General features: G+C 54.1%; 2 protein-coding genes and 1 long non-coding RNA gene across 3 annotated transcripts in view; 2 read left to right on the forward strand and 1 right to left on the reverse strand.

The window, feature by feature from the left end:
• Positions 1 to 27,805, forward strand: part of LOC139603913 (zinc finger protein 3-like) — a 255,596-nt gene that overhangs the window by 196,740 nt on the left and 31,051 nt on the right. The gene's annotated exons all lie outside the window — the stretch shown is intronic.
• Positions 328 to 7,974, reverse strand: LOC139603924 (uncharacterized). Its single transcript, XR_011683856.1, has 3 exons — positions 7,393 to 7,974; positions 2,317 to 2,469; positions 328 to 1,889 (listed from the first exon to the last, which is right to left on the reverse strand). It is a non-coding gene; the product is annotated as an uncharacterized lncRNA (long non-coding RNA).
• Positions 20,020 to 24,437, forward strand: LOC139603949 (uncharacterized). Its single transcript, XM_071454947.1, has 8 exons — positions 20,020 to 20,598; positions 21,166 to 21,462; positions 21,576 to 21,893; positions 22,079 to 22,227; positions 22,465 to 22,609; positions 22,788 to 23,201; positions 23,475 to 23,944; positions 24,145 to 24,437. The coding sequence occupies exons 1-7, from the start codon at positions 20,020 to 20,022 to the stop codon at positions 23,826 to 23,828; spliced, it is 2,256 nt and encodes a 751-aa protein (XP_071311048.1). The 3' UTR covers positions 23,829 to 23,944; positions 24,145 to 24,437.

Consider the following 27,805-nt stretch of genomic DNA (forward strand, 5'->3'; position numbering starts at 1 on the left):
ATTTAACCCCCTTCGATTTTGTAAGGCTACCTCTGCTAGGCAATCTAATGATTCTGTGAGTTCTTTGATGGAGGTTTCGATCCTCCTGAGGTCTTCATCTACAGAGGCTCTTAGTTCTTGGAATCCTCGGTGTTGCTGTATGAGTGAGGCTATTCCTGTTCCTGTCCCGGCTGCACCTATTCCTAGTAACATTGCTACAGTGAAGGTTGTGAATATTTCCCGTTTCACTATGTGGGGTCCTATATTTTGATATTGTTCATAAACGTACTCTACGGGGTGGTAAAGGACTCTGGGTACTATCAATACTTGAATACAAAAGTCACTGGATTCATTAAATCGGTCTATATTTATACATGGGGTGACTCCGAGAGTGTTACAGACCCATTTAGTATTTGCTGCTGGCAGTATCCAGCTGGCAGGTTTCTTAGGGTCACTCAAATTCCCCATAACCTGACATAGATGTCGTTTTTCCACTGGTACTCGTCCTATACATCTTCCTCTCCCCGTTACCCTTGCCAAGGTTATCCCTCTCGATTCTTCTCCTTCTTTTTTCCATAGGCACCTAGCTGGGTTGGTCCCATTTACTCGTCTGCTTTTTGCTGTTACCCCTATGGCTTCATAGAACGGGGGGTTTACGGTGTAACACAGCCAACATTCCTCAGTTAGATTTGGATGGGTCTCATTCAGGACTAGGAAAGTGGCCTGTAATATTTTCCACAAGTCCCCTTCTCCCGGGTTTTCAGGTCCTCGGGTCGAATCAGTAAAGTTTTGCTTATACATTTCTGGAAAACTAGTGGTTGGGGCTGTTTCTGATTCATTTCCATTATTTTCTCCTAGCGTTAGTTCTCCAGCTATCGCCTGGTTTGGTCCAATTGGTTCGGGGTCGTGTGGCACGGTTGTCTTTTGGATTATAAAGTGCCCCCCTCTGTCTGTCCCTGGTTCCCATAATCGGGCTCCCCACATTTTCCCTAATAACCAGACTTGGTCATGTGGTTTTGTCACATTAATGTAAATCATATTGCATGTTCCATCTAACCCTCCTTCTTTCTGGGTATATGTGGAAGTGGGCTGTGTACACCCGTATGGACCCCATCCAGTTCTGATAAACCCGTCCTCGTTCCCCCCAAAGGAGCTTACTGATACACAGTCCCAATAAGCACCGTAAAAGTGTCCTGGATAGTTACAATACCCTTTTCCCGGGTTTGAGCTTGGACAAAAATAATATCCAAACTGATTTAAACATGGATTTACAGGTATTAAATCACACAAAGTACATAAAAAGCTGGGTGTGCCAGACGTGATTTTGGTCTGGATAACATACTGGTCTTCCCATCTAATCAGTGACCATTTGAAGGGTTGATGTGAATACCCTTCTGCCCCTGAACTTGTTACGATGCACCAGAAAAGAATTAAGGCTTGTAATTTGGGGCTGTCATTGTCGGAGCTCAGGTTGAATTTTACCTTTGGTTTCCCCAGTGGTGGGTTACCAATCCTGGGGCAGGACGGCCAACATTTCCTGGACATCCCATATGGGGGTCGGGGCTTCCGACGGACTCCACTGGTTATTACCTCTCTGCCTCGCCCGACGACTCGGTTGCTGCGAGCCTCGGGGTTTACCATCTTCTCGGCAGCAGAGGTATTCTTCAGGAGCCGGATAAACCTCCCGTTTCCACTTTTTAGCACTGGCGGCCCAGTTATCAGCTTTTATTAATGAGAGGTCACGCTGCAAATTGGGGGCTTTCTTCCGACACACCACTTCCAGGATGTCCAGGAGAAAGGGGATCGGTTCGTTAGGGTGGTAGCAGAACCGATCAGGATTTACCCCTTTGGAAAAGGTTTCCCACCACTCGTCAGATCCAAGCTTTACCTCCCCCGTAGCAACTCTGCTACTAAGAATGATAGAAGTTAGTTTCCTCTCTTTCTCATAGCACGGCGTACAAATTCCCCTAGGTGTTCTACCACTCCGACAATGAGACCTCCAAGGTTCGTGACACAATTTACAGGAAAAGTATACAAGGGGGTGACAGTCACAATCTAACCAGTTACACTTTAACCTAATATCTTTGTTTTGTGCTTTTTCCCCCTTCCATGGGTGCCCTTTATGTTCTAATCTCGGGGACTTAAAGTAGGGCTTTCTCAACTCGTCCTCTAAGAGTTTGCAATATCCAAGAGCCTCCCGATTCCCTATTAGGTGGGTTTGGAGATAATGATTATCTCCAACCCAGATTACTATCCAAATCATTTATCAGTTCATTTCAGCTTTAATTTGGTTTCTCCTGGGAGACTGCAAACCTCCCAGCTGTGAGGGGGTTTTACCGGTCCTTTTATGCGACTAGCATGAGTCCATCCTTTTTCAGCGGTTCGTATGGCTGCTTCTGTGCTGAGGAGTACTTGGAACGGTCCTTCCCACCTTGGAGTCAAGGGGTTTTCTTTCCAGCTTTTCACGAGCACCCAATCTCCTGGCTGTACCTGGTGTAAGATAAAATCTAAAGGAGGCCGTTGTGCTAACATACCTTTTTCCCATAATGCCTTTCTGTACTTTGTCAATTTCACCAAGTATTTTTGCGTACATGTGTCATTAATGACAGGATGTTCGTTAGGATTTTCTAGGTTATACGGCATCCCATACATCATTTCAAAGGGTGATACCCCTAAATCAGCTCTAGGTCTTGTTCTTATATTTAGCAATGCTAGAGGAATACATTTAACCCAGGTCAAATTGGTTTCTGCTACCAGTTTGGTCAATTGCTTTTTTATTTCCCCATTCATTCGTTCAACTCGTCCAGAGCTCTGGGGATGCCAGGGGGCATGTTGTTCCCACCGTATGCCCAGAGCTGTTGCTAAGTTTTGGGTAACTTGGGAAATAAAATGCGGTCCTCTATCTGAGTCAATGACTTCTGGGACCCCGTATCTCGGGATTATCTCTTCCATCAATATTTTCGTAACTACTTTGGCTGTTTCTCTTACGGTTGGGAAGGCTTCCACAAAATGTGTTAGGTGGTCCACCAAGACCAATAAATATTTGGTTCTCCCTACTTTGGGGAGCTCGGTGAAATCTATCTGAATGTGGGAGAAAGGCCTTTTCGCTAGCGGTCGGCCTCCCTCCGGTAATTTTCTCAAATTTTTTCTATTTACTTGTAAGCAAATTAGGCATCCTCTGGTTACTTGTTTGGCAATGTCCCAGATTCCCACACTCACATACTTTGCAGCAAAATAATCTACCAGTCCCTGTGATCCCCAATGTATTTTTTGATGTATCTTAGTCAGTAATCTATGTGCCAATGCTCTAGGTATTATTTCTCTGCCATCTGCTAATTTCCATGCTCCTTGTGCATCCCTTTTAGCTCCTAGTTTTTGTATTTTATTCTCTTCCTCTTTATTAAACTTGATGTCGGGGTCAGGTTCTGGTGTTTGGGAGTGTTCTATGTTTTCCTGCAAGGTGAGGAGTCTCAGGGCAGCCCGTTTAGCCTCCTGGTCAGCTGCATTATTTCCCCTACTTCTCAAATCCAGTCCTTTCTGGTGACCTTTCAGGTGAACTATAGCTATTTTTCGGGGTTTTCGTAGGGCACTGAGCACGTCTAATATTAATTTACGGTGAACTAAATCTTTCCCTTGTGAATTTATTAGTCCTCTTTCCTCCCATATTTTGCCAAATGTATGGACTACCCCATAGCTATATTTCGAGTCCGTAAAAATAGTCCCATCTTTTCCTGTTAACCATTCCAGGGCTCGTAGTACAGCATATAGTTCACATGCTTGGGTGGACCAGGATCCACTAAGGGGTCCCGATTCTATCACTTCCAGGTTGGGTCCCCTTATGATAGCATATCCTGATTTTCTCCTTCCCTCAACTACTCTGGAGGATCCATCCACAAACAGTCTTCCTCCTTTTTCCAATTCTTCTTCTTCCAAATCTGGTCTGATTTTTGTCTATTCTTCTATAGTCACTATACAATCATGTGTTAGTGCTTCTTCTGGTCCTCCATATAAGAAGGAAGCTGGATTTTGGATATTAGTAGTTTCTAGAGTTAAATTTGGAGCCTCAATTAATATTCCTTCATATTTTAGAAGCCTTGCGTCTGAGATCCATTTTTCAGCCTTTTGCTGTAAGACTCCCCGTATGTTATGGGGGGACAGCACTTTCAGGCTGCTATTAAATGTAATTTTCCGGGCTTCTTCTACCAAAAGAGCACATCCTACAATTGCTTGTAAGCACGTAGGCCATCCTCTGCTTACTGGGTCCAAGATCTTTGATAGATAAGCCACCGGTTTCCTTTTCTCTGCCCATTCTTGAGTAAGGACCCCATATGCAACCCCCTTGTCTACGTATACGAACAAAAAGAAGGGTCTATTAGTATTAGGTAAACTTAATACCGGGGCATGGATTAGGCTCTCTTTAAGCTCTTGCAGCCTTTCGGTGTCCTCCTGATCCCATTTTAGGAGTCCCTCTTGAGTAAGTTTCTGATACAAGAAAGTCGCCTTACTACTGTAGTTTTCAATCCATTGTCGACAATAACCAGTTAGTCCAAGTATTTGCCTGATTTGTCTCTTATTTCTTGGAATTGGTAATGCTAAAATCGCCTGTATTCGTTCGGGGTCTATTCTCTTCTCTCCTTTCTTTAGATAATGGCCTAGGTATTTTACTTCTTCTTCGACAAATTGTAGTTTTGCCTTGGAGACTTTCAATCCCTTTAAGCCTAAAAAGTTCAATAACTTAATACTTTCTTTCCGTACATTCTCTTCCTGCTGCCCCGCCAGGAGTAGATCATCTACGTATTGGATTAATGTAACCCCTGGCCCCACTTGGTAATCCTGTAAAATTTGCTCTAAAGCCTGCCCAAAGAGATTAGGGGACTCAGTGAATCCTTGAGGGAGTACCATCCATCTTAATTGTTGTCTCCTTCCCGTATCGGGGTCTTCCCATTCAAATGCAAAATAATCCCGGCTTTCTTTAGCCAAAGGGCATGCCCAAAAGGCATCTTTGAGATCTATAACACTGTACCATAAATTCTCAGGCCCCAGTTTAGTCAAGAGGGTATAAGGATTTGCCACCACCGGGAACCGGGCTACAGTTCGCTTGTTTATTTCCCTTAAATCATGCACCAATCGATAGGTGCCGTTTGGCTTTTTAACTGGTAGGATGGGAGTATTGAACGGAGACATACAGGGTTCTAACAATCCATTATTCAACAACCTTTCTATTTCTGGTTTTAATCCTCGTCTCCCTTCTGGGGATAATGGGTATTGCTTAATTCGGACGGGGACATCCGGATTTTTGATAGTTACCGAAAATGGAGTGATTTTTAGCTGTCCCACGCTCTCAGGCGTGTACCAGACTTCGGGGTTAATTTGCTTTTCATCTTCTACCCTTAAAGGGCATAACTTAATTTTTAATTCCTTATTATCTACACCTATACTAATCCCTAATTCTATAATCATGTCTCGCCCGAGCAGATTATAATCTGACTCGGGTACCAATAATAGATTTCCCATCCCTATTTTGGATCCTGATTCTATAGTCACATTTTTTATGATTTGTACTTCAAAAGGTTCCCCTTTCACCCCTATGACAGTGGCAGTTTCTTTAGAGATGGTACATCCTTTTGGTAGGTTCTGTACCGTGGATCTTTCTGCCCCCGTATCTACCAAGAATTCCATTTCTTGGTTGTGGGGACCCACTTTAAGTTTTATCAAGGGCTCTTTATGATTTTTCCGGGTCCCCACCAAATAGAGCCCCTGACCCCCCTAGTCCATTTGGAACTGCTTCTCGTCTCTGATTCGGACTCTACATTCTCGCTTAAAATGCCCTTTTTTTCCGCAATAAAAACACACCTTCACCCCTTCTGACTCCCCTATACTTTTCTCTTTTTGTTCACTCAAACCTCCCTTTCGCCCTTCTCTTTGGTACCTCCCCCCACCTGTTGCTGCGACCATCAACCTTACTTGTCTGCGGTCTCTTTCGTCGTCCCTACGGACATATACTTTCTGTGCCTCCCTAAGCAGTTCATCCAGCCCCCTGTCCTGCCAGTCCTCTAATTTCTGGATTTTCTTCTTTATGTTGTCCCACGATTTTAAAACGAAATGGACTTTCAGCATTGACTGTGAAGTTTGGCTATCGGGGTCCATTCCGGAGTACAATTGTAAGTTCCGCCGTAATCTCTCGAGCCATTCCGTAGGCGACTCGTCCTTCTTTTGCCTATCGTTGAATGCCCGATCTATATTTTGCCCCCTCGGGACTGAGTCCCTAATCCCCTGAATAATTATGGTCCTTAAATCCTGCATATGTGTTCTATGTGCCGCATTTTGATGGTCCCAATGGGGGTTCTGTAGGGGCCATTTAGCGTCCGCAGCCGGGCCTTGGACATGCTGTGTGTCCCAAATACACATTCCTTCCTTCTTATCATATTCCGTTCTTCAGTAGAGAACAGAATGCCCAAAATGGACTGCATTTCTTCCCAGGTATAGATGTTTGGTCCTAAGAACTGGTCGACCCTCTCAGCTACCCCAAAAGGGTCCTCTAATAAATGTCCCATGTCCTTCTTAAAGTCTCGTACATCTGCTGAGCTCAAGGGGACAGTAATAAATCCTATACCCGCCTGTGGTCCACCCATGGGCATCTCCCGTAGAGGGAATAACCCCGTCTCAACCCTACTGCGGCTGCTTGTAATCGGGCCTTGGTAACCGGTTTGGTTAACCTCCCCTTGGTTACCCTCTTCATCATTGTTCGGTGCAGGTGGTTGTGGAGGTTGTGGGGCATTGGGTGCTAGCGGTGGGACATATGGGGGCGGTGCTATAATTAAGTCGCCCAAATGATTGTCCCTCTTCCCCTTTTTGCCCAGATCCCCTTTCCCTTCTCTTAATTGGAAAACATACACTTCGGGTCTTGCTACCCATATTTTGGCATAATCACTCTCCTCTTACGAGAAGGGCTCTTTAGAATTTACCCATAGGTTCAAGTCCTGTCGAACCCAGTCTTCAGATGATCCAAACACGGGCCAAAAAACTTTTTTGGAAATCTCTTTCCCACCCCATACTTCCATGCAATAATGTATCATTCTGGCCCTATCCTTAGTCTCGGTCCCCGGGTAATGCTTCCAATTACTAAGCATGAATCCTAGGGGGCTGTCCCTTGGAATGGGGGGGAGTTTGACTTGGGTTGGGGTCTTGCTTTTCCCCTGCCCCATTCGTCCGGAGTGCCTTCTTTCACTCTCAAATTCCTTTCATTTCCCCTTTTTCGTGGCCCGAGCCCTCGCGGGTCTACGGGAACCGCACTACTCAAGGGTCCGCACTCACTTGGAGAGTCCAGCTGCCGGCCCTCCTCTCATTCACACTTGTCCACCGCCACACTCCGGGATCCCAACCCCGCCCGAATGGATTCCCTTTTATACTTACGCGTCCTGCGTCTTCGTCCAGACTCCGTGCACAGATTATTAAGGGGTTCACCGGTATAATTTGTCCCGTTTGCTTACTAGTATATATTTTAGGGTCGTCGGTGAGAGTGGCGGAGGTTCTCCCAGAGGGGCCACCCGGAAAGCACTGGATGAGGCGCCCCCCACTCTGGGTAGATCTTACCCGATCCAAACTCTCATCCGAGTCACGGCACCAAATTGTTATAAAATTGACTCAAAATGAGTAATTTCCAATCAAAGAATTTATTAATTATGGAAGCAGTTATACTACGTAAGCAAAGGCTCAGCGCTGGGCGACAGGGGAGTCTCCGCTCCACCAACTGCCGCACCAACTAGTTTCTGATTCAGTCCTTTTATCCTCTCTATCCTTCAGGAGTCCATGTTATCTCAGAGTTCTCTGCGCCTGCGCTGGTTGTTGCTAGGGGGTCATCCTTCTGTCTCCTGGTGGTCGGTGATAAAGGCTGCGGAGTCTTCCTCAGCCGCGTCTTCTTCACCCTATGTCCTTATTTGGTGACTTCTCTGTGGAAAATTACCAAAATCTTATGATGAATGCAATATGTGCCCTATCAAGCTTAAGCAAGCAAATGTCCTGCCTTGCAAACTGTGCCCTATCAAGCTTAAGCAAGCAAATATCCTGCCTTGCAGACTGTTTATCTGCCCCTGCCCCTTCCCCAGCTTTTCCCTGGTCGTTATCTCTATGAGTTATCTGCGTGTACCATTTGTCAGCGGGAAAGGTTTCCCTGCTGGGTGTTTATCTGCCCCTGCCCTTTCCCCAGCCTTTCCCTGGTCGTTATTTCTGTGAGTTATCTGTTTGTACCATTTGCTGGGTGGGACTATGTGTGGGCTCCTGCAACCCCTTCCCTGGTATCCTTGTGGCTCATATCTCATGAAGTAGTACAGAAATAGTCAGCAGACAACTCTTGTAACACACTGGTCTCTTTTTCATGACAAACAAAATGTAGCCCCTCATCTCAATTCCCCCCCATTTATTTATAGTAAAGTTTTCCCAACATTCTCCATTTGCTGTTTCCCTTTGCAGCTTCACCCTGCTTTTTTTAAAAAAAGTATTAACTATTTAAGAGTTAAAAGTATCACGGTTAAAGCTCTTCAATTTTGCAAAATGCAACATAAAGGCGAACATGGAAAAACCCAGACCAAAAATTGATTCTCACCCTTCTGTCCCAAACCTACCTGACAATATAAAGTAGGACTATTATAAAAAATGTTTCTCATGTTGTAGTCTTATCACTGAAACTGTAGGGAAAACAAAAACTCTCCAAGAATCTCTTTAGTGTGAGAGAGTCAAGGCATTACTTGGTTCTGGCCAGGATGGGCAACAGAAATAATTTCATCCACACATAGCCCGGCTGTGCAGAAAAAATCATTCCATGACATGTCAGTTTTACCCGATTTTTCCTAAACTTTACGTGGTCTGAACCAATCTAAATCCACTGCTTTAATATTCATTGCTTCCAAGTCGTGTAAGTTTTTAGTGTTTGGTTTCCTATTAGACTCGGATTTCTTCCCCTCTGCTGTGAATTCCGCCCACACTCCTGGATTTCCTTCTCAGCCTTTTCCAGACCAGGTGTCTCCAGCTGTGCCGGGGGCAGTGTCTGGGGTAGCTGTTGGTTGCTGTTTGCTGCGGGGCGTTGATGTTTTGTTGCTGGTCGTTATCTCTGTGGGTGTCTTTTGGGCTATTCCCAGTCTGTTCGGATGTTAAACTCGTCTCCATTGAGTGGTGGAGATGAGTTTAACATCCGAACAGACTGGGAACCCCTTAAATAAAACCTTTAAAATTTCTTTCCCAAAGGCAAACCTTTGAGTAGAGAAACCTTTCTGAGCAGAGAAATAAGATTTAAAAGAACCAGGATGGGTACATTTTGCAGCAGTGCAGTCGCAGGCAGCCCAGAGTGTGGGTGTGAGTGAGCCCCAGGGTGGAATTGTGCCGCGGTGCTCCCCAGCAGCTGTGGCAGTGCAGGCCCAGCCAGCGCTGGAGCTGCAGCAGCGGCAGCGAGGCTTGGCCGCAGTGGCTGGAGGTGCCAGGGGAGGGTGGCCAGGATTCCCGAGGGTTTGAGCAGAGGATCTGTGGGCAGGCCCAGGGGCTTGGCCCGCTGTGGAGCCCTGGCTGCTGCTGCGTTGCCTTCAGGGCAGGCTCAGGGGCGGCTCCCATGGTCCTGCTGCGGGCGGGAAGTGCAAATCTCCGGGGCTTCAGAGCCCCTGAGGCCAGGCTGAGGGGTCCCCCCGTGCTCAGCTGTGCTGGCGGCTGTTTCTGGCCTCAGGGACACTTGGCGTGGGCCCCTTGGCCACCAGTGGTGCTGCTTTGCACTCCTTAGGCAGGAGCCGATGGCCTGGCTGGGTGTTGGCAACAGCAAAGTCCCAGGGCAGGCTCTGTGCCAGCCCAGCTTCCTGGGGGAGAGATTCCACAGGAGACAGGATTCTGGCTACAGCCTGCCTTAAATTTACATCCCTTATTTCCACCCTGCACTAGGTGGAGAATTGCCCAGGTAAGGAATTCCAGACATGAATTCCAAGGGAGATAATTGAATATCTGCCTTGGGTCTGGCTCTTTTTCTTGCCAAGGCCAATGGCAAAAGCTGTACCCATGGCATCTTGGTTTCCATCTCCGGCTTCCAAAGGTGTTTCTTTATTTCCCCATTCATTCTTTCTACCCAACCCCAGCTCTGGGCTTGCCAGGGGTTATGGAGGTCCCATTGTATTCCTAAAGCTGCCATAACCCCCTGAAGGGTCTTTCCTGTAAAATGAGTTCCCCATCTGAATCTATTGCTTCCACAATCCATTATCTTTGAATTATTTGTTTTAGCAATAGGTTAATAAGTGATCCAGTGCTTGCTGAAGCAGTCAGAATTGCTTTTGCCCCCCTGTTAGGTGCCATGGTGTCAGCAGAAGATTTTGAAGCCTTCCTGCTCAGGGCATTTCAGTGCCAGGCTCTTACAAGCACCCACAGCTCCGCGGGTTGAGCTGAGCATGGGGCGGTGACCTGCGCTTTGTCTGATTCCCCCTCCTTAATAACAGCCTGTCTTGTAGCTCTTTTCCCTTCTGCTGCCCTTGCAGAGCCATCCACAAACACATTGTCTCCCTCAGGCCAGGGAATGTCCCATCAATCTCTCCCAGCCTGGCTCGGGAGCTCTGTCCCTTGAGTGCAGTCCTGGGTTCCTTGCCAGCCCCTCTCCAGGCTGTTCAAACAGGAGGCTGGGTTAAACCCTTGCCCTGTCCTCAGTTCTGAATCCTCCTGTGCCATTGAACAAGTTTCATACTGTAATCACCGAGCCCTGCTCATCCATTTAGAGGCTCTTTTGGTTGTCAAAGCTTTAACTTGATGCCAGACTTGAACTCTAGGAGATCCTCCTGTTGTCATCAGTTTTCAGCCTCTGCTCCCACGGAAGCTGTGGCTGCACAATTCTGCAGACAATGAGGCTGCTCTCTGGCCACTGGGTTAAACATTTTAGCACAAGAATTCCTTTGGCAAGACCCTGTTTAACGTCCACCTATAATTCAAATTCTTTTTCCCTGTCTGGAAGGCCCAGGCCACTCGCCTCAGTTAATCTTAATTTTAACACTTGAAAATTCTGTGTTTCCTCCTTGTGTCCATCCATCCAGTCTGTTGACTGGCAAGATAGGAGTGTTGTAGGGAGACATCCTTGGCTCCAAAAGCCCTGCCTTTAACAGGGACTCAATACCAGGCTGTGAGCCCTTCCTTCCCTCTCTTGGAACAGGGTAGTGCTTGTCCTGGTTGCTTTAATTTGTAGAGGCTCCATATCTAATTTTCTGTATTTCCCTGGGGCTGCCCACACTTCTGGGTTCACTTCAGCATAGGCCTTGTCAGACTTTTGACACAGAGGTACAACAGAACTAGCCTCTGTATCCCTTTTTACAGTATTAAAATCCAGCTCTCAAACTCCTTCCTAGTTAATTACAATCACAGGAGGAAGAAAAAGAAATTCATTTATTTCAAACCTATCCCCCACAGCTTCTAATAGTGGTTGAACAAATCATACCTGCTCATCTTTCCCACTCATTCCCTTAAAAATTAAAATATTCCTGTACTATTTTCCCCTTTAGGTCTAAGATTCAGAGCAGATTGAGAGGCCCCTGTGTCCATCAGGAAATGCCTCCTCTGAATGCAGACCCACCTGAATGTTCTCAAGGGCTCCAGTGTGGAGGCTCCCTGGTGTGATGGGAGCTGTGACAGCCCTGCCAATCCATGTCCATCACGGGCTGGACTTGCTGGTCCTGAGGGTGCTGCTGTCTCTGCTTGCAGTGTCCTTGTGCCCTGCAGCTGGAGCCCTGATTCCTTGCCAGGGGCTGTTTGGGTGGGCTGTGCCCTGCCGAGGAGGGCAATGCCTCTGCCGGGTGCTTGTGGCCGAGCCGTGCCCTGGGTGCTGGGGCCCCCTTGGGCCCTGGGGCTGATCCCTCAGGGGCTGTAGGAGCTCTGCCCTGGCCTTTGCCTTCAGCTTGGCCTTTTGCTGCTCCCTTCTTGCACTCACCTGCTGGGCCTTTGTGCCCAAGTGCTGCAGGGCCTTCTTCTGCCCCTCCTGCAGCCCCCCTCAGTGCCTGTGGGTGCTTGTCTTGCTTTACAAGACAGGTGTCTGCTTGGGAAGGCAGAAAAAGCCTCTCTTGGAATGGAGAATGCAAACCCCCTCCCTCTTAATTTTTAGGATAGTGAAATCAAGGGGCTCTCAGGCAAAGATATGGGATTAGGAATAACGGTTCTTTCCTAGTGTGTATAATATAATAATAGTAGTGTGTATCAACAGCTCCGGCAGTGCCAACAAACAGAGCCCGGAGCCGGTCCCGGCCTTTCGGCTGCGGCGCTTTCCCCTTGGGTGCAGTTCCGGGCACGGCCGGCAGGGGCGCCGGTGGCTCCCGCGGGGCGGGGCAGCGCATCCCTGCCATGGGAACCTCTCTTAACGGCAATAGAGCAATCCCTTCATCTAACTCTTTCACTTTTTTACCTTCTGTAGCCTTTCTCCCGTGTTTTGGGAAAGAATTTGGAGAGGGCTGCCTTTTAACTGAGCTCCTAGTGTTTCGATAAGGTGCTTCCTGTAGAGAGAGGGGTTTTCCCTGAACAGCAGGAGCTGTGGTTACCAAGGAGACGTAACTCAGAGCAGGAGGGGTCAGGGGAGGATATCCCGCCGAGGCTCGGTCGGAGTGTGGGCAGGGTCTGCTGCCGGAATCGCCAGAGGGGGATCTTCCCGCGGAGGCCGAGCCGGAGCGTGGGCAGCCCTCACATGGCTTATGGCGGCTGATCCGGCAGCTCCCGGCAGAGAAAAGGCAGGTGGGAGACCCCGGCAGCAGCAGCGGCGGTGCCCAGCGCAGCTGGCACGGGCAGGGCAGCCGGGGATGGGATGGCTGGGACCCGCCCTCGGTGCGGTCGGCGCGGTGACCTCGGCCCACGCGGCAGGACAGAGCAACCCCATCTTGCCCAGCATGGCCGGCAGAGCGGCCGCGGGCCGGGCAGTGGGGCCAGGGCACACAAATTCACCGCCAGCGCCGGGGCAGGTGGAGCTGCCCTGGACAGTGAGCCCGCACCTGGGATGGAAACCGGGGCAGGCGGAGCTGAGGCGGGCAGCGAGCCGGGACCCGGGACAGGTGCCTCGGCCGCCAACGGAGGGGGCAAGAGCTGCAGAGGATCCCACTCTCTTTCTGACTTTTCCTCTTGTTCCCCTCCCTTTCATTTCCCCTTTTTATTTTCTTGTTTTTTTCCTCGGGTGTTTCTGATACTTCAAAGATTTTTATTCTCCTAAAATCTCCTGTCTAACATATGGCATATTCTCTTTCTTCTAGATTAAATGGGTTTTTTTCCAAATAAATCCAGAACCTAACAAATCTAAACTTCTGCTTGGATATTTTGAAGTGGTCGACGAGCTAACTCATGACCTCCTAATGTTGTTTTTCTCATCACCTTTTTTATTTATCCTTTGGCAAATTAAGCATCTTTCAGTGACTTGCTTTGCTACACCAAAAATCCCAGTGCACCCAAAATTCCTTAAAAAATGATCACACAAAGCTTGAGTACGCCAGTGGGGTTTCTGATGCACGTCTTCTAATCTTTTCCTAGTAAGCACATTTTATTAAGTAATTGTCTTCCATGTAGAAGTTTCTATTTCCCTGATTTATCTTGTTCATTTCCTATCTTGTTTAATTCTTTTTTCTCGGCTTCCCTAAACTTTGGAATTTCCAGTTTTTCCTCGTTTGGAGTTAATATTAACATAACTCTTTCAGCTCCATTTTCTGCTGCATCCTTAGCTTTGTGATCTGCCCCCAGTTTGCCCAGTTTGCCTCTCCTTTGGCCCGGGCCGGGTTCCCCCCGCCCGCAGCGGCTGGGAGCAGCCGAGAGCCCCGCGCTGCCCATGCCGACCTGGCCCGGCTCCATCGCCGCTGCTGCCGCGGGCTGCGAGGGCTGCGGGAACGGGGCACCGAGGGTGTGGCTGCTGCTGGGGGAGGAGGAGGAGGGAGGGAAGGGCAGGGATGGAGGGGGAGGAGGACGCGGGGTAAGGGGGGAGGAGGAGGAGAAAGAATGGAAGGGGAGGGATGGAAGAGGAGCAGGAGGTGGGGATAAGACAGGGGAGGAGGAGGAGGGGGGATGGAAGAGGAGGAGCGGGAGGAGAAAGAGCAGTGAAGGAGGCGGGGTTAGGTGGAGGAGGAGAGGGAGGTGGAGATAGGACAGAGGAGGAGCGGGAGGAAGAGGAGGGACAAAGGCGGATCAAGGCTGAGCTGAGGGAACCACGCGGTCTCGAGCCCTGCCTGAATTCGCAGCCCCCACCTGTGGGATCATCGCCCCCCCCCCCCCCCCCCCCCCCCCCATGGCGCAGGTGAGTGGGGAGGGGGAGCCCGGCCCGGATATCCCAGGGGTCCCTGGGTTGGGTTTCTGGGGGGATGTTTGGAGAATGAAGAAGTCCAAGGCTGAGCGGAAAAGGCCCCTCGGGAGGACATCGGGGGGTGGCGGTGGCGGCTGCCGGCAGAGGCAGCCTGGAGGAGCAGAGCCCTGTGTGCCCCAGGAGGCCAAAGTGGGGAGGCCAGAGAGGGGGGAGCGCCGCCATTGGCGGGAGCCTCAAGAGCCTGGAGAGGGGCAGGGGGGACTCCTTGGAGCCGCTGCAGCCCAGAGCAGAGAATGAGGGGAGAAGGGAGCCCGGGAGCCCAAAGAGCCCCGGCATCCCGAAATGGGGAGAGCCAAGAGGGGGCAGTGCGTCCCCAGAGACGGCCTGGGGGGATCTCGTTGCCCTTGCCTGTGGCACGGAGGCAAATCCCATGCTGTCCTTGTCCTTCCTCGCCCAGAGCAGGAGCTGAGCATGGAGAGCAGGGAGGACAAATGCCCGCGGCAGAACCTGGTGGCAGAGGCCGTTTTGAGCGGCTCCACGGCGCAGGAAGCCAACGGGGAGGAAAAGGCCCGGAGATGCCGCACGAGGAGGGGCTGCAAACGCAGATGGCGGGGATGTGAGGGGGAAAGAGCCAGCCTGGGCCGGGAAGGCGGCCGGAGATGGAGCCAGAGCTCGGAGCTGGTGCTCCATGAGCAGCTCCAGGATGGGGAGAAGCCCCACACGTGCGTGGAGTGTGGGAAGAGCTTCAGGTGGAACTCCGACCTGATCAGGCACCAGAGGATCCACACTGGGGAACGGCCCTATGAGTGTGGGGAGTGTGGGAAGAGCTTCAGCCGGAGCTCCAACCTGATCGTGCACCAGAGGACCCACACAGCGGAGAGGCCCTATGAGTGCTCCGAGTGTGGGAAGAGGTTTCAGACCGGCTCCCATCTTCTCCAGCACTATCAGAGTCACACAGAGGAGAGGCCCTTCCAATGCGCCGACTGTGGGAAGGGATTCAAGAACAACTCCGATGTTGTCAAGCACCGGCGCATCCACACAGGGGAGAGGCCCTACGAGTGTGATAAATGCAGGAAGAGGTTTCAGACCAGCTCCAGGCTCCTCCTGCACTATCGGATTCACAGAGAGGAGAGGCCATTCTGCTGCCCCGACTGTGGGAAGGGATTCAAGCACAACTCCACCCTCGTCACCCACCGGCGCATCCACACAGGGGAGAGGCCCTACGAGTGTCCCCAGTGTGGGAAGAGCTTCTCCTGCAGCTCTAACTTGACCCGACACCAACGGAGGCACCGGTAAGGGAAGCCCTGCGAGTGCCCCGAGTGCGGGAAGAGCTTCGTGCGCTGCTGCAGCTCCATCCCCCACTGGAGGAGGCACTTTGGGCACAGCCCTGGTCACTCACATTCCCTGTGATCCATGTTGGGAACGCTCCTGGCTGCTTGTCCGTTTGTTTGGCCTTAATTTTTTTCTCTTCTCCATCTATCTCTACTCCAAAATCCAAGAGGGATGGATCTGTCACCTCAAAACCACTCAAATCCCACTGAAAATAACTGAATTTTAATCCAAAAAGGCTCAATCCTACCTCAAATTCCTTGTTCCCTCCTCAAAAAACCTCAATCCCATGCCAAACTCTCCATTCCACAGCCACCAGCGTGAGATGGGGTTGGAAGGGGATTGGGAGAAGTGGGATCCCAATTTGGAGCAATGGGATGGGGATTGTGTGGGCCTGGCTGTGTGGGATGTATTTGATAGCAAATAAAACTTTCAGAGTTACTGATTTCTGTCCCGTTCATTTTCAGTCAGTTCTGTTTGCAGAGTGCCACCTTCTCAGCTGATTCAATTCCTACAAAAATCCCATTTTTAAAATCATCTATCCCAAACAATCCAAAAACCAATATTGCAATAATACCACCCACACACAATTAATTTTTTAAAAACAATTTTAATTTTTCAAGAGTACTTAAGGATGTTATTAAAGTTTAATTGTTTGGTTGAAATGTCTGAGAAATTATAGTGGTGTTTGGTTTTGTGTTTATATATTTGTAATATGAATTGTTTAACTAAGAGGTGTTAGATTGCTTGTTAGTTTCTTTAGATATTTTTATCTAAAGTACATTAGTCATCGAGTTAAAATTTTCAAAAGGTATTCCTTGATATATAATTTGTTTATTTATATGCATTGGTAATATTATAGTAATAGTTATTTTTGGTTTGAGTTTAATCATAGTTGGAGTATTGTAAAGAAGAGTTGAGATTTTTTTTATTATAATTTATTTAATTTCAATTATTATTTCTTTGTTTATAATTTTATTGCAGTTTGTTGCGGGGATAGGAAGGAAGTTCAAGGGCAGGAACATTTATTCCTGGCTGGGAACTGGAATTCCAGACCCTGGGAGTGTGTGCAGGGCCCCACAGACTGGGGTCAAATATGGGCTGGGATCAAATATGGGCTGGGATCACCTGGACTGGGATCACATGGACTGGGATCCTGTGGGTCAGAACCCTCCAGACAAGGATAGCCTGAAATGGGATCAAATATGGACTGGGACTGTATGGACTGGGATCCCAGGGACTGGGACCATATGGATCAGGACCACACAGACTGGGATCAAATATGGGCTGGGACTGTTTTTTAAAGTAACTTTGTTCTATAGTTTTTATTTCTGTTGTTAATTAAGCTCAGTGAAATAGCTGCTTGTGTTAAACTGCCTGCTTGGATGGGATAACATCCAATGCACCCAGGATGAGGACACCTGTACAGATCTGCCAACTATCAGCACTCCCCGTCTGAAGGCAGAGTGCACCAAGGCCCAAAAACTGGAGGTGATAAAGAGAAGGAGCCAAAACCACAGCCAAGAAACACACATGCTCTGAAAAGGCAGACCCAGGGAGGGGCCATGTAAAATCATTCCTGGAATATGTAAAGTAGTTTATGGATATGCATGAGGCTCTATGAATATGCACCAGGCTGATGTAAGGGGAAAGGTATTTCAGGGCGATGCTGATTCCTTGGTTGTGGTTTTAGTCCATTCTTATCACCTCCAGTTTTTGGGCTTTGGTCCACTCTGACTCTGAGAAATTGAGGTTTTGGGATTTTTAGTATGTTGTGGATGGAAGCAAAATGGAGGGCACAGTGTTTCGTCCTGGGTTTCTTCTTCATGCTTCTTCCTTCTTCTTCATGGGTTTGGTTGGCTTTTTGTATTTGGGCAGAAATTCCACATTGCAGGCTCTTTGGGATCAGTTATTGGGTTAAAAGGGAAAATAATCTAGGTGTCAGTTCCTAATTGGATAGTTTAGTCTTAAAAGACCTTGGAACAAGAGATTGTTGGCCATTTTGTGCCTTCTAATGAAAAGCTGCTGAACTCCCAGTAATGAGGCTGTTTTACTGATAAGAAATAATAAACACTTGAGTCTGAACATGAATTACTGTCTCAAGTGCCTTCAATCCAGAGCCAGTGAAACCAACAACTGGTACCCCACAGCTTGAGGTAGTGCCAAGGCAGAACTTGTTCATGCTCTTTTCCCCTGGTGATTTTCTACTCCCGTCCAGACTCTGATAGCAAAGCCATGCTGGTGACAAAAGATTGACCTTGGCATCCTGGCGCACTTTCTGGGTGGGTGTTTGAATCTGCTTTTCCAGGCCTTGGGCTGAGCAGGGTGAGGCCGAGGCCTGGGCCCCTCCAGGCGGCGCCGGGAGCGCCCGGGGCAGCGGCGAGGGGCGGCCCTGAGGGGCGGCCCAGGGGGCATTTCCCCCGAGCGGGCGGGCGGGCGGGCGGCGGGGAAAGGCGCCCTGGGCACAAGGGCAGGCACAAGGGCCCCGGCTCTCTGCAGTGCGGGCGGCCCAGCGCCGATCGCTGCTCCCGGAGCCGCTGCCAGGGCCGGGTCTCCTCCCCGCCGCTGACCCTGCACCTGCAGCGCTGCCTCCGCCTCTGCCGGGCTCCCCGGCACGGACGGCAAGGACGTGGACACGCTGCAGCAGGGGCCCAGCAGGGACACCCAGATGGTGCCGGGGCTGCAGCTCCTCTCCTGCAAGGAAAGGCTGACACAGCTCGGCTTCTTCAGCCTGGGAAAGAGAGCCAGCCTTGATCCAGCTGTGGCCTTCCAGTACCTGAGGGCAACACACAAGAAAGCTGGACAGGGACTTTGTACGAGGGCAGGCAAGGACAGGACAAGGGAGCATGGATCCAAATGGAGAGAGATTAGGTTTAGGTAAGGGATTCAGAAAAAAGACTCTCCTGGAACAGGTTGCCCAGAGAAGGTGGGCATGTCCCGTCCCTGACAGTGTTCAAGGCCAGGCTGCATGGAGCTCTAGACAAGCCGGTCCAGTGCAAGGGGTCCCCAGCCACAGCAGGGGGGTTGCAGCCATGGGATTTTCCAGATCCCTTCCAAGCCAAACCATGCCACGACTCCATGATTCTGGGATACTTCCCCTCCTCATCCTCTGGCAGAAAAAGAAACTTGGCCCCAAGTTCCACACTGCAGACCATGTCTTTTGGCAGCCTGCAACTGTGTCAACAGAGGATGAAAAGAGATGACATTACTGACACGATTTCCCTTTTCTACTTGAAAAGTAAATGCTCTGCTCCTGTCCACTCTGGCAAAATTGTCACAAGAGGCAATTGTTCCCCATGAAATGCTTGGTCTCATGCAAAGAAGAAAGAAGCCAGAAGCCAACACTCTTCGTTATTGCTACATTGTTTTCTTTGGTTACTTCTCTAATAGGAATGACTTTGGGGTGTGATTTGTTTGTTTCTCTCTTTCGTTCCTTGGGGCGCGCGGCGGCTCCTCCGTTGGGTTCGCGGGGGCAACGGAGGAACGGCCGCGAGCTCCGGCAGCTCCGCAGCAGCAGCAGCAGCGCTTCTCTTGATTGGTTTTCCGCTTGACTTTTCACTCGCTCCCCATCCCCTTCTCCCTCTCACACTCACTCTACTCCCGTCCCGTGCTGGGCTGTGCCGTCCATGTTCCGCCTCTCCCAGCCCGGCTGATGCCGCGTCCCGCAAGGCGCACCTCGGCGGGGCCGCCCCTGCCCGCCCCTGCCCGGCCCGCCGTGGTTCCGCCTCGGCCGGGCTCTCTCCGTCCTGGCTGCGGCGCCGCTGGAAGAGCCGCTCGCTCTGGTGCTGGCGGAGCAGTGCGGGCTTTTGGCCGCGCCTGGCGCGGGCTCTGGCCCAGCCCCAGCTGAGGCCCCGGCCCCGAACGAAGCTCCTGCCGCGGTTCCGCCCGCAGCCGCCCCGCTGCCGCCCGGCTCCCGCCCCGTGGCCGACAGCGTGGCCGGCAGCTGCCCCGCTCCGAGCTCCGCCGCTCGCCAGCTCGGCCGCCGGCCCCGAGCCGCCGCAGCCCGGGGCGGCTCGGCAAGCAGCAGCGCGCCGGGCGGGCGGGTGCCCCGGGCAGAAGAGCGGCAGCGCGGTGCCGCCCGCACGGGCGGAGAGGCCTCCCCTGGAGCAGCTCTAGCGGCAGGGCCCGCTGCTGGGCAGCGGCAGCTGCGGCAGCGTTTACTCCGGTCCCCGCCTCACCGACGGCGCCCCGGGAAGAGACGGGGCCGGCTCGGAGGGCGGCAGGCGATGAGCTCAGCCTTGGCTCGCAGGCGGCCATCAAGCGAGTGCCCTGGGAGCGCATCTCGGAGTGGGCGCGGCTGGGGAGTGAGCGGGGCCAGCGGGAGGAGCCGGCGGGGCGTGCCGGGCGGGGCTGAGGCGAGGCCCGGCAGGGCGGCAGCCGGAACGCTGCGAGGGCAGCGAGCGTGGAGTGAGCGGGGGCCGCGCAGCGCCCCGGGCCGGGCCATGGCGAGCCGCGGCGGGGCCGGGCAGGGGCTGCCCGAGGCGCGTCGCAGCATCGGCCCCGCTGACGGCATCGCGGTCCCCCCGCAGCGCAAGGGCTCCCTTGTGCCCCTGGAGCTGGCGCTGCTGTGGATGGTGTCGCGGCCTGGCTTCCGCGGCGTCGTGAGGCTCCTGGACTGGTTCGAGGTGCCCAAGGGCTTCGCACTGCTCATGGAGCGTCCGCAGCGCTGTCAGCACCTCTGGTACTTCCTGCACGAGCGGCGGTTCCTGACGGAGCCCGTGGCGCGGGGGCTGTTCCGCCAGGTGCTGGAAGCCATGGGGCACTGCAGCAGCCGCGGTGTCCTGCACCGCCACATCAAGGCCGAGAACGTCCTCGTCGACCTGGCCACGGGCGAGGCGAAGCTCATCGACTTCGGCTGCGGCACGATCCTCCAGGACACGTTCTACACCCGGATGTCAGGTGAGCCCAAAGCCGGGGCCCAGCTGGGCAGCAGAAGTTCCTCCCTTGGCTGGCAGAGGGGGAAGAGGGAGGGAAGGAAGGAGGCAAGGAAGAAGGGGGAATCCATCTTCAGCCAGCTGCAGGCAAGTTGCTTTTTGGCAGGGCAGGGGCTGGCTGTTGTGGAACAGGAGCTGGCTGGGAGGGAGGGAGCAGCATGGGCCTGATGAGCTGCGCCCGTGTCCCATAGGAACGCCGGAGTACAGCCCACCAGAGTGGATCCTCTTTGGCTGCTACCACGGCCAGCCAGCCACCATCTGGTCCCTGGGCATCCTGCTCTATAAGCTGCTCTGAGGGCACCTTCCGTTCCAGAGCAACGAGGATATCGTCCGGGGCCAGCTCTTCTTCCCACCCTGGGTGTCTCAAGGTGGGGATGCGCCTTCAAGGCACGAGGGGAAGAACAGGGCTGGGAGGGGCGGCTGGCACATAAGCGTCCTCCTCTTGCAGCTGGTGAGGAGGTGGATCTCCTGGGCTTAGCTGGAGGAGGTGGCACCTGTGCCTCTGTGCTGGTGTCCTCCACAAGAGAGGATCGATAGGAAGCTTTTGGCTGTAGCTCTGAGCACTCCTGGTGTGGCCTGGGCACTGTGGAATGTGGGAGAGCATGGACAGGAGCCTTGTCCCGCTGAGCGGCGGTTTCTGGTTTCTCTGTGCAGAGTGCCAGCACCTCATCAGGTGGTGTTTATGCATGGAGCCCACAGACAGGCCAGCACTGGAGGAATGCCCATGGACAGGAGGGAAGAGGGGCCGGGCAGACACCCCGCAGTGGCCGTGCTCCATCCCCTGGGGCATCCCGGGTCTCTCCCTGCCTGGGCAGCGCAGGGCTGGGCTCTGTTCTCCGGCCTCTCCCGCAGCCCCTCAGCTCTGGCTGCGCTCGCTCTTTGCCAGATGCAGCCAAGGACCGGACTCAAGAGCCGGAGCGCACCCCTGGCCTGTTCCGCAGAGCAGCGCAGGTACCTGCGGCCGTCCCCACCTGGGCTGGGCCTGCTGGCACTGCCCGGCCGAGCCCCGCGCTTGGAGCAGGCCATGGAATGTCCCTCTCTTCCCGCCCTTCCTTCTGCTGCAGGCACTGCGGTGGCTCCTGCGTCTTGGCCGCACAAAGACCGGCAGCACCGGCACCGAGGGCACGGCCCAGCCCGACCCCAGGCCCGGCAAGCTGCGGGCAGAGGCTGCTGCCAGCTCAGCATCCTCGGAGCTCGCAGCAGCCTCTGAGCAGGACACGGCCCAGGGCAGGGCGGAGGCTGACACGGCCCTGACTGAGGGCACGGCCACCACCCACACCCAGGCTCAGGGCGTGCCACAGACTCAGGCCATGCCCGCACTGACCGGGACTCCTGCAGCCACTCTGGAGCTTTTCCAGAAGGGAGCTGCTTCTCCACAGCAGGTAAGCAGCCTGGGGCCAGGGCTGAAGGCCTCCCAGGATCACGTGGCCCCTCAAGCTACGTCCGCTGGACCCCTCAGCCTTTGAGGCCATCACAGTGGGCTGGGAAGGCAAGCACTTCTTGGGGCAAGCTGGGCAATTGCTCCCTTGGACAGCGCTCCAAGTCTCCCCCATGCCGCCTCCTCCAGGTGCTAGCCACGGTCAGGGACATTCTCCAGAGACTGGCGTCCTGTGTCACCGTGGACGCCGGGCTGCAAATGGAGATTCTGAGCCTGACGGAGGAACACCCTGCTCAAGTGGTGATGAGCCTCCTGTGCTGTGCCCCAACGTGTGACAGGTACAGGACACAACTGCCTCAAGAGCTCAGTGCTCCCTGGCCCGTAGGGCCCCTGGCCCTGTCCAGCCTGTCCAGCGGGCTCTGCCAGACAGGCAGAGAGCTGCGGGAGCCTCGGGCCCCTCTGTTTCCTGAGCCTCTGCCATGCTCCCTCCTGCCCCTCAGGGCACCGGGGCTCTGTCCCCCGGCCCCACGCAGCCGCACGGGGCACGGTGCTGACGCACAGCTCTGCTCCCACAGAGCCGCCGCGCTGATGTGGAGAGCCATGGGCACGTCGGGAGTGGCCGCCCAGGAGGTGCTTCCAGCGCTGCTCTCTGCCATGGAGGAGCAGCCGCCCTACGGCAGCTTCTCCTGCGGGGACAACAAGGCCGTCTTTGCCCTGGCTGTGAGTTTCTGGAGCTGGCCTTTGCGCGCCCTCCCGGTCACCTCTCCAGCAGCTCTCCCTGCTCTCCCCAGCCTGCAGCTCCCTGCCTGGGCTCAAAGCCGGCCTAGGGGCTGCAAGCCGGGTGCTTCATGGACACCCTGGCACTGAGCGCTGCCTTGGGCTGCTTTGTCTCTTGCAGGCCACTCTGGTGCTGTGGAGGATTGCCCCCATGTCTGAGTGGCACTATGCCATTCTGCTTCATTCTCCCCAACTGTTCGTGGCTCTGTTCTTGCAAATTGTCACCACCACAGAGCAGATGCCAGGGGACATTGAGACCTGGAGCTTCTGGAGAGTGTGCTGGGAGGAACATGGCCTTCCCTGCCACCCCAACAGGTGCCAGTCGCCCCGTCCTTCCCACGTCCTCGTGGCCAGGGTCAGCGCTCACAGAGTGACCTGGCCTTTGCTCGGCACGCAGGTTTGCAGCGCAGACCATGAAGGCTCTGCTCTCCCGCCTGGGCTTTGGCAAGAATCTGCTGGCTTCGGAGCAAAAGCAGCTCTGGGACACCCTGCTCTGTGCCAACACCCAGCACTATGCAGCGGGTCTGCTGGCCAGGTGAGATCCCTTACTCCTGCCACCACTGCCAGCATTTGTGCCCCCTGCCCAGAGTGCCCCACACAGTCCCCGGGGTTGTCAGCGAGAGGGCCTTGTCAGCAAGGGAGGGCCGAGAAGACTGGAAAAGGCTGGGAGAGGAGGATGCCCAGGAGCAGCTGCCTCCCAAGGGGCCCATGTGCCCTTGCAGAGTGCTGGGGAAAGATCAGCCCTCTGTGAGTCAGAGAGAGGTTTGCCCGCCTGGCTCAGGGCCTTGGTGCCTTTTTCCCCTGGCAGGGAGATGCGCCGTGGCTTGAGCCCCTTGTGTCCCTACATGGCCTCGCACCTGCTCAGCCTGCTCATGGGGAAGCAGCCCCGCTGGCATCTGCCCGCCCTGGCGTTCCTTGTGGAGGTGAGCCGGGTGTGCAGCGCTGCCTGGCTGAGCTGCCTCCCAGCTCTCTGCCCTCTGGGAGCCGCAGCCGCCTGGGACGCTGCCCACGCCCTGTGCTGCTGCTGCTGCTGCTGCTGGTGCTGGTGCTGGTGCTGCTGCTGCTGCTGCCTGGGCCCAGCCCTGTGCGGCTCCGGGCTCCTGCCGGCCGGCTCCCCCGTCACTGGCCTGTGCCTTTCAGCTCCTCGAGTGCCTGGACTTGAGCAAACACGGTCCCAGTGCCCTGCTGGTGGTATCCAGGCACCTGCCCAGCCAGTGCAGGGACAGGCTGCGCCTGGCGCTCAGAGGCCTCGTGGTGCTCAGCAAGGAGCCCTCGCTGGTGAGAAGGGGGCAGTGGCTGAAGCCCCGCTGGCAGCATGGGACTGGGCAATGCAGACCTCTGGGCTTGGCTGGCCTTTGGCAGCAGAGGCAGCTGCTCCCAGCTCTCCTGCCTCCCGCCTCAGCTGCCCCAGTGCCTCAAGCAGCTGTTGGTGCTGCGGCCATTCACGGCTTCACAGCACAGCCTGGTCTTGCACACAGGGAGAAGGAATACGTGGCCTCTATCAACACCTGGTGCAGCAGCTGGATGATCCAGATGCAGAGGTGGTCTGGATGAGCCTCTGTGTGCTCACACATATGCTCCAGGACAAAGACCTCCTGCTACCCTTCACTGCCCTGAAGCTGGCTGAGCCCCTCCTGCCACACTTTGAGAACATAAGGCTCTGTGCCCCAGCCAAGGGCACTGGATGCTACCTGGAAACTTTGTGCCCTGTGCAGTTCTGGGTCTTTGCCCCAATGGGCCTGGAGTAGTTGGTGCTTAGGACTTTTCCTTTCCTTCCAGGACAACAGCCACGTGCAGCTGCTCTCCATTCTCTCTGCAAGGTGATGGAGCTGGTAGTGGAAGAGGGGGAAGAGCTTCTCACAACAGTCGTGAACCAGAGCCTTCTCCCTCTATTCTTGCGCTGGCACGATGAGAACCTGCAGGTGGCCAAGGTGAGGTTTTCTGTGACGCTGCCGCATCCCTGGCAGGGGGCTCGGCCGCCTCCTGCCCCGGCGCCTGGCGGGCTCCAGCCTCCCCTGGCTGTGACCCGGGTCCCGCGCCCTGGGCTCTGGTGCCACCTGCGGCTCTCTGCCGCTCTCCAGGCCTCCGGCCAAGCCCTGCTTTGTGCGGCACGCTTCCTGAGGAGGAGGGACCTGGAGGAGCTGCTGACGAAGGAGTGGCGGACGAAGTTCGCCGAGAGCCTGGTAAGGCCAGCCCGGGAGCCCGAGCCCTGCTCCCGGTGCTCGGTGCGGGGCGCTGGCAGCTGTGGCCCTGCCCGGCGCCGCAGCCGGGCCCGCCAGCCTGCGCCGCCCCCGCTGCTCCCTGCCCCGGGCCGTGCGGGCCGGCTCGGCCGCTGCTGGGCGCAGGGAGCGCCCGGCCGAGGGGCAGAGCCCGTGCCGAGCCTTCCCTGCCGGCGCTCCCCGCAGCTGCTGCAGGACGAGAGCCGAGCGGCCGAGCAGCTGCGCTGGGCCCTGCCGCGCCTGCGGAGCCCACAGAGGCCCCTGCGAGAGGCGGCCATCAGGTTCATCGGTGAGCCCCGAGCCCGGCGCCCCTCCCTGCCCCCGGCCCGGCTGCTGCCCCGGCTACAGCGGGAGCCGCGCCCGGGCCGCTGCAGCCCCGGCCGCCCTCGGCGCTGCCGCCGCCCTCCCGCAGCCGAGCCCTCGGGCGGCAGCGTGCGGCAGGGGCCGGCAGGAGCCCTGCCCGGGCCGGAGGGCGTGCGGCCGCAGGGCTGGCAGCGCCCGTGCCGGGCAGCTGTGCCGCCTGGCGCCGCCACGGTCTCTGTCTTGCCAGGGCTCGCCGGAGTGCTCATGATGGGGCAGAAGGAGGAGCTCCAGGTCCTCACTGAGGGTGAGTCAGGGCAGCCGCGTGGCAGCGAGCACCGCCGGGGGCAGCTGCACATCCCGGCCCCGCAGCTACAATCCGTGCCCGGGCTGCGGAGGGCTCTGCTCCCCGTGCGGACCAGGGGCGGCGGGGGCAGAGCCCAGAGAGCTGTCAGGGAAACGTGGGCGATCCGTGGCCAGCACCTTCCGGCCCAAGCCCTTGTCTCCCGCTCCCTCCTGGCCATGGCAAGAGCCGGCTGGGATGGCCCTGGCAGGAGGCTTTCCTTGGATTCCCTCAACCTGGCCTCTGACCGTGCCTCTGTTCCTCTCTCTTCCAGCTCTTCAAGCCCTGAAGGAAGATGAGAGCCCATCGTGCATGAGCAAATTGCTTCAGATGACCTTTGAAAGAAGATCTGCAGGACTTTGTTGGTCTGCTGGATCAGATGTACCGGCATCCATCAGCGATTTCCAGTGCCCATTGAAGATGGGAGCACCTGCAGAGCAGGATGGACCAGCTGGAGCTCCAGGCACAGCTCTGGCTGCTCAGAGCTGAGCCCGTGGCAAGCTCCAGGAGCTCCTGCCATCTCTCTCCCTGTTGGCAGCTCCCTCCCTGCAGCCCTCAGGCCCTGCCCATCCCCTTTTCTGCCTCCCAGCTCAGCCCTCCCCTTCGCTTTCCCTTAGTAAACTGTTTGGGTTTTTCACTTGAGCCGCGTCTCCGTGGAGCTGAAGCGACGCAAAACCAGAGGCCGGGGAGGCGCAGGGCCCTGCTGCCGTTCCCCTGCGCGCTGCGTTCTGGGCACGGACAGAGAGGAGCAAGGGCAGCTCAGGCTGCAGAGGTCCCTGTCCCGCTGCTCCAGGGGCCATTCCCAGCCAATCAGAGCGTTTGTCGCTGATGGCTCTCAGTGCCCAGGAGCGGAATTTGGGGCGGGGGGCGGTGACCCCGGCGATGGGGATGGGGCGTGCGGGGGCAGCTGGGGCCGCACTGGTGGCACTGGGGGCGCTGGGAGCCCCCCCGGCCACGGGGGGAGCGGGGGGCGCGGGGAGAAGGGGGGCGGGGGGGCCCCAAATTCAACCAAAGGGGGGTCTGGACCCCCAAAGGGAGCAGGAGGGGCCTGGAACCCCCAAAACCAAGCACGGGGGAGGGGATTGGGGACTGGGGGAACAATGGGGAAGGGGCGGGAGAGCAGCGGGAAAGAGGGGGATGGGACCCCCAAACAGGATCAAACCAACTTGATGTGGCCACCTTCAGACGGGGATGGCAGCCAAAGGCAGCCAAAGGCAGCCAAAGCTTTTTCCCAGGCTGTGCAATCCCAGTCCCTATAATCTCAACCCAGTTCATCCCAGTCTCGATCATCCTGATCTGTATGGCCCCATTCCATAGAGTTCCAGCCCATATTTGATCCCAGTCCAGTTGATCCCAGTCTGTGTGGTCCTGATCCATATGGTCCCAGCCTGTGCAGCCCCAATCCAAAGGATCCCAGCCCATATTTGATCCCAGCCCATATTTGATCCCAGTCTGTGGGGTCCTGCACACACTCCCAGGGTCTGGAATTCCAGTTCCCAGCCAGGAAAAAATGTTCCTGCCCTTGAACTTCCTTCCTATCCTCTCAACAAAATGCAATAAAATTATAAACAAAGAAATAATATTTGAAATTAAATAAATTATAATAAAAATGGAATATAAAAATCTCAAGTCTTCTTTACAATACTCCAACAATGATTCAACCCAAATCAACAACTATTACTATAATATTACCAATGCATATAAATAAACAAATTATATATCTAGAAATACCTTTTGAAAGTTTTAACTCAATAACTAATATACTTCAGATAAAAAATATCTAAAAAATTAACATACAATCTAACATACCTTAGTTAAACAATTCATATTACAAATATACTAAACACAAAACCAAACACCACTATAATTTCTCAGACATTTTAACCAAACAATTAAACTTTAATAACATCCTTAAGTACTCTTGAAAAATTAAAATTATTTTTAAACATTTAATTGTGTGTGGGTGGTTTTATTTGGATATTGATTTTTGGATTGTTTGCGTTAGATGATTTAAAAAAGGAATTGAATCAGCTGAGAAGGTGGCACTCTGCAAACAGAACTGACTGAAAATGAACGGGACAGAATCAGTAACTCTGAAAGTTTTATCTGCTATCAAATACATCCCACACACCCAGTCCCACACAATCCCCATCCCACTGCTCCAAATTGAGATCCCACTTCTCCCAATCTTCTCTCAACTCAATCTCACGCTGGCAGCTGTGGAATGGAGTGAGTTTGGCCTGAGACTGAGTTTTTTGAGGAGGCAACAAGCAATCT

The sequence above is a fragment of the Agelaius tricolor genome, unplaced genomic scaffold, assembly GCF_023055355.1.
Source record: "Agelaius tricolor isolate 1412-34295 unplaced genomic scaffold, bAgeTri1.0.p SCAF_42, whole genome shotgun sequence".
Classification (NCBI taxonomy): domain Eukaryota; kingdom Metazoa; phylum Chordata; class Aves; order Passeriformes; family Icteridae; genus Agelaius; species Agelaius tricolor.

What these genes read in the sequence shown, in the direction of transcription:
- LOC139603949 (XM_071454947.1), top strand. Translation starts at nt 20,020, where the DNA reads ATGGCGAGCCGCGGCGGGGCCGGGCAGGGGCTGCCCGAGGCGCGTCGC. An exon ending in TGTGCCCCAACGTGTGACAG is followed by an intron (nt 22,228 to 22,464) that starts GTACAGGACACA and finishes CTGCTCCCACAG; the next exon opens with AGCCGCCGCGCTGATGTGGA. An exon ending in AGGCCGTCTTTGCCCTGGCT is followed by an intron (nt 22,610 to 22,787) that starts GTGAGTTTCTGG and finishes TGTCTCTTGCAG; the next exon opens with GCCACTCTGGTGCTGTGGAG.